The sequence below is a fragment of the Pteropus alecto genome, unplaced genomic scaffold (assembly GCF_000325575.1).
Source record: "Pteropus alecto unplaced genomic scaffold, ASM32557v1 scaffold25, whole genome shotgun sequence".
Classification (NCBI taxonomy): Eukaryota; Metazoa; Chordata; class Mammalia; order Chiroptera; family Pteropodidae; genus Pteropus; species Pteropus alecto.
In genome coordinates, this window is record NW_006441955.1 from 21,930,352 (window position 1) to 21,935,074 (window position 4,723).

The following is a 4,723-nucleotide window of genomic DNA, read 5'->3' on the forward strand; positions in this document are numbered from 1 at the left end:
TCCATCAGAATTACCTGGAGGGTTTGCTTGGTAAGACAATTGCTAGGCCCCACCCACAGAGTTTCAAATTTAATAGGTACAAGATGAGGGCAGGAATTAGTATTTGGGACAGTTCCAAGTGGTGCTGATATCCCGATGGAAGGCCCACATTTTGAGAACCACAGTTGTGCAGTCGGCATGGATTACATGATCTAGGGCAAGAGCTCTCAGTTTTGTCTACACAGTAAAATCAACTGAATTAAAAACAAACAAACGAACAAACAACAAAATAACCCTGATACCTACACCCATCTAAAACTAATTAAATCTGAGTCTTTGGGGTGAGACCAGGGGTTGAATCGCTCATGCACTCATGAAAATGTCTCATGGAAGTCTAATGTGTAGTTTAGCTAGGGAATCACTGCTTTAGGAAATTTTCTTTCACCTTCTCACATGGAGAAAAGATAGCCAAAACAATGTGCCCTTTGGACTACAGGTGCATGAACAAAGATGTCTTCGAGGAAATCAAAATCCTCAGTAGGCACAATGATGCACAACTATTTCTAGTAATATCGGGGAGTAATTTAGACAGCAATTGTGACTGCTGATTTACAATACACTCCAAGGTTAGTTCACAGGTTTGAAATAACAGAACTCGGGAAGGTGAGGAGCACACTAATTTAACCCAAGTTTATTTTCCATTGAATGACATCAACAAAAGAGTCTAGAATGTTCATATATGTGCTGATGTGCAATGTTTACCTGCTATAATTATTGTTACTCATTTCACTCAGCTAAATTATTTACTACTCTGATTAAAATTTGAGCAGCCCCACAAATAAGGCCCCCAGGGCTGAAATGTCACAAGCACTCACCAGTCTACCTCACAAAGCAAAACTACAGAAACACACACAAAAAACAAAGGGCACTCTGAAATAAGATTTCCACTTTAAATTACTCTTCTAGCATAAATAGAAAGAATGACTATTTCTAAGTGAATATACATGCCATGGGGTCATTTTACAGGTGTGAAGCAATCTTTAGTATTGAGTGTACATGGAATGATCTTTAGAGCTCATTTTCACAGACCAATTCATTAAAGCCTCAAGCCATAGATTTTAAGTAAAACTCTCATGTGTGAAACTAGAATTATGTTTGATTATAAATAAAAATGAATTTAAACAAACCCCGGATGTTGGGACTGGGTCAGTGAGGTGATCTTTGATTAAAGTCAAACATTTGAAAACTACCAATTTGATTTGAATAGAGACATGTTAGCTATGTTGATCACGTAACAACCTCACAGCCCTCTGTGAAGAACCCACTGCCTGTGAGGAGAGTCCTACAGATGGGTAAGCTATTCTCAAGGTGCTCACTGTGCTACTGATCAGCACTGACAGACTGGGAACCAGTTCAGACAAGCAGAGGTTTTTCTTAAATAAAATCTAAAGTCCTGGCAAGGCGCTCGGGTGAATCTTTCTCCACTCTTTAAGTCTTCCAGAAGACATCTTTAAAATATTCTGAAAAATAGTAAAAAGGATAGTAGAACTATGAATAAAATCACTTAGGACAGTAGAACCTAGGCACTGAGGATGTGAGGGCCTCAAGGAAATAGCAAGAATACAAGGAAATGATAAAAATAATTTTGGTCTTTTGTATTTTTTATAATTTTAATATATTTTATACATTTATGGCTATATATGTATGCATATATGTGTGTATATATATGTGTGTGTGTGTGTGTCGCACAAAACTAAAGAAATGAAGTCATAGAGCCCATTTAAAGGCAAGTAAAAATAGCCATTCTTTTAAACACTCAAAGGGAAGTGAATTCTGGAATAAGTTTGCTTCCTTCCTTCTGTGGTGTGTCCCTGTGGCACATTGTCCTCTGTATTTCATCTTTAGGGCCCTATAAGGGAGCCATGACTCTCTCTACTTCAGAGAGCTATGCTTGCAAAGGCAGATGATGTGATTTAGAATTGTAAGGAGCATAGAAGTGGGGTTTTGTGTGTGCTTTCATCCCACCTCCATCTCATTCAGCCCAGTCCTGATGGGCTGGGTGTTAAGCAGCACAGAACTGAAGCCTGTGTACGTGTATACATGTATATGCAAGGACTGATAAAGGGATGAGCCATCCCAAAGTGGAGGGGGCCCCAGGTGGGGTATCTGTTTAATCCTGCCAATGGAACAGGCTTACACTCACCGTCTGCCCTGAAGTCTCTTAGCCCTTCATGTCGCTCACGGAAACATCTGTGTTCTCACTTTCTATTTGCGCTGCATGCTCTTGCTTCTCTTGCGTTCCAGTGCAATCAGGTTTTACAGGAAGTGTTTCCATGTCCTGTGGACTCTCTCTATTTGGCCCTGACGCTCTCTCTTGGGATAATCCCAGTCTGAATTCTTCAGGCTGGTCTGACTCCTGCCCTCCAACACAGCTCCCCACCCCTACATCCTCCCCTACTAACTCTGCCTGCTGAGTGGTGTCAGCTTCCCCTCTCTTTTGATCCTGGCCTAGCTGTGGGGCTTTCCCTTCCAGGTCTGAAAGTTCTTCCCCTTCCTTTTGATCCTGGCCTAGCTGTGGGGCTTTCCCTTCCAGGTCTGAAAGTTCTTCCCCTCTCTTTTGATCCTGGCCTAGCTGTGGGGCTTTCCCTTCCAGGTCTGAAGGTTCTAGTGGAGTCCTCACCCCGGTTCCTGATGCCCCTGTCACTGTCGCCTCCTCCACTGCTGGCACCTCCTCCCCACTCAGCGCTATTTCCTCTACCACCACCTTCTCTGCAGCTGCTGTTTTTCTTAGTAACTCATCTGCTTTGTGCCAAATTTCCTCACCAGCAACATCTGAAAAGTTAGAGGCTGTATTTGCTTCTGTTTTCCCCTCAGCTGTCTCTGAATCTGCCAACACCTTTCTCTTCTCCTCAGCCATTTCTGCTGCTCCTCCTTCTTGGTGCACATCTTCCTCAGCCACCACTGCTCCTTCTTGCAAACTCCCATTCTCTTCTGTGTTCCCATTTCTCATCACTCCTGTACCCAGAGTGCACCCTTTATCCTCCTCTTCTTCTGGGTCCTTATTCATCACTTTTCCACTCAACTTTTCTGCCATCATGGAATATCCCTCAGGAACATCTTCTTGGGTCATTGCTATGCCCCCCACTTCTTGTTGCCCTTGTGAAGACTCTTCTTTATCCTTCCTTTCTAGTCCTGCAAGGCCATCTTTATCTTTGGCTACACACTCCTGGGCCTTGCCTGCCACTGTGGTCATCCCCTCAGCTGTCTGCACCTTGCTTGCTGGGTTACTTTCAGAAACCCCTACTGGACACTCTCCCTCAGGACTCAATCCCTCATCCTGCTCAGAGGGAGCTACGTCATCATTCTCTCCACAGGTTGGCTCTGCTCTGCCTTTGTGTTCCATGTCTCCAGCTTCTCTCAATCTTTCCCCTCCTCCCTCATTCCTCAGAGCTATTATGTTTTCCAGTGACTTTTCAAATCCAGGTGCTGTTTCAGACATGGTCCCTTCCCTCTCTCTCAGTAAATCTTCTTGCAGCCTTGTGTCTTCAATCAATTCAGATGCTTCCATGAGTGCTTCATTCTCAACATCACATTGCATTTCATTTTGGGGGCCTTGTGTCTCTTCCTCGGGTCTTTCTTCCTTCATAGTTTCCCCTTCTCCCCCTTTAAACTTTTGCCCTTCTTCTAAAATGTCTTCATCTTGAAGTGCATTTGCCCTTGTCACCTCTTCTCTCTCAGATTCAGTTTCCCCCAGAGGTGTTTTTGGCCTCTCAGCTTTCGTCCTCTCTCTTGCTGCATAGAATTCCTCAGGTGATATTTCTTTCCTATCATCTTCCTTATTAGATTCTACCTCAGTTGTAACCTGCTCCCTTTCCACATCTTCCGGGCTGTCTGAAACCCCCATCTTGGTAGCCTCAGCCTTCTCAGATGCCGAGGAGCCCGTAACTGCCTTCCTCTCTTCGACTGGTTCCTCTCTCTTAAGTATTGCCTCTTCTGAACCATCCTCTCTTGAGGATGCAGAGTCTCCCTCAGGTCCCATGTCCTCTAGATCTGTGGATGCTTCCTCTGCACCGTCCTCTGCATCTGGCTTTTCTGACCCTGCTTCACTCGCAGCTGCCCCTCTCTCAGCCTCTCCCTTCGGCGTCACAGCCTCTTTCAGGGCTGCTGCCTCCTGAACACACTGTGAATTCTGAGCTGGGGCCTTGCTTGCAAGCACTGAACTCCATTCCTCCTCAGAAGCTGCCTTCTCTGTCTCCAGCACCGCCTGCATCAAAGCCTGCTCTTCGGGAGCCTCGTCTTCCTTCCGACCTCCAGAGGCTCTTACCGCTTCTTTTCCCTCTTCATCCAGCCCTGTGTCCCCTTCTGCTTCTGCCTCTTCCCCACTTGCTATGCCCTGAGGGATCTCTCTCTCCTCTGTAAATTGTTCCACTAACTCTAGTTGTTCTGCTGTTGGATTCCACTCCCCCAGGGGAACCTCATTAACGCCTGCTTTTTCCCACAGTGTTGCATCCCCTTTTTCTTCTGGTGCGTCAGCATCCCTATGTTGGGGAACCTCATCTTTCTCCACTGCTTCTTCCTTCTCCCGTGTATACATTTCTGATGTAACTGGCTTGGATTCCTTGATTGAGTTGAGGGTTTCCATTTCCTCCACCACTAAATTCCTATTTGGTGCTATAAAATAAGATTAGAAAATAAGGTTACTTCAATTCAAGTGCACAAGAAGGAAATATATATATATATATAT

The 4,723-nt window shown here is 44.8% G+C and overlaps 1 protein-coding gene across 1 annotated transcript in view; it reads right to left on the reverse strand.

Moving 5' to 3' along the window:
• Nucleotides 1–261: 261 nt before the first annotated feature.
• Nucleotides 262–4,723, reverse strand: part of ERICH3 (glutamate rich 3) — a 77,577-nt gene continuing 73,115 nt past the window's right edge. The window contains exons 14-15 of the mRNA XM_025052003.1: nt 2,183–4,650; nt 262–1,499 (exon numbers count right to left, since the gene is read on the reverse strand). Of these exons, the coding sequence (XP_024907771.1) occupies nt 2,201–4,650 (2,450 nt within the window). The 3' untranslated portion in view covers nt 262–1,499; nt 2,183–2,200. The remainder of the gene's footprint in view (nt 1,500–2,182; nt 4,651–4,723) is intronic.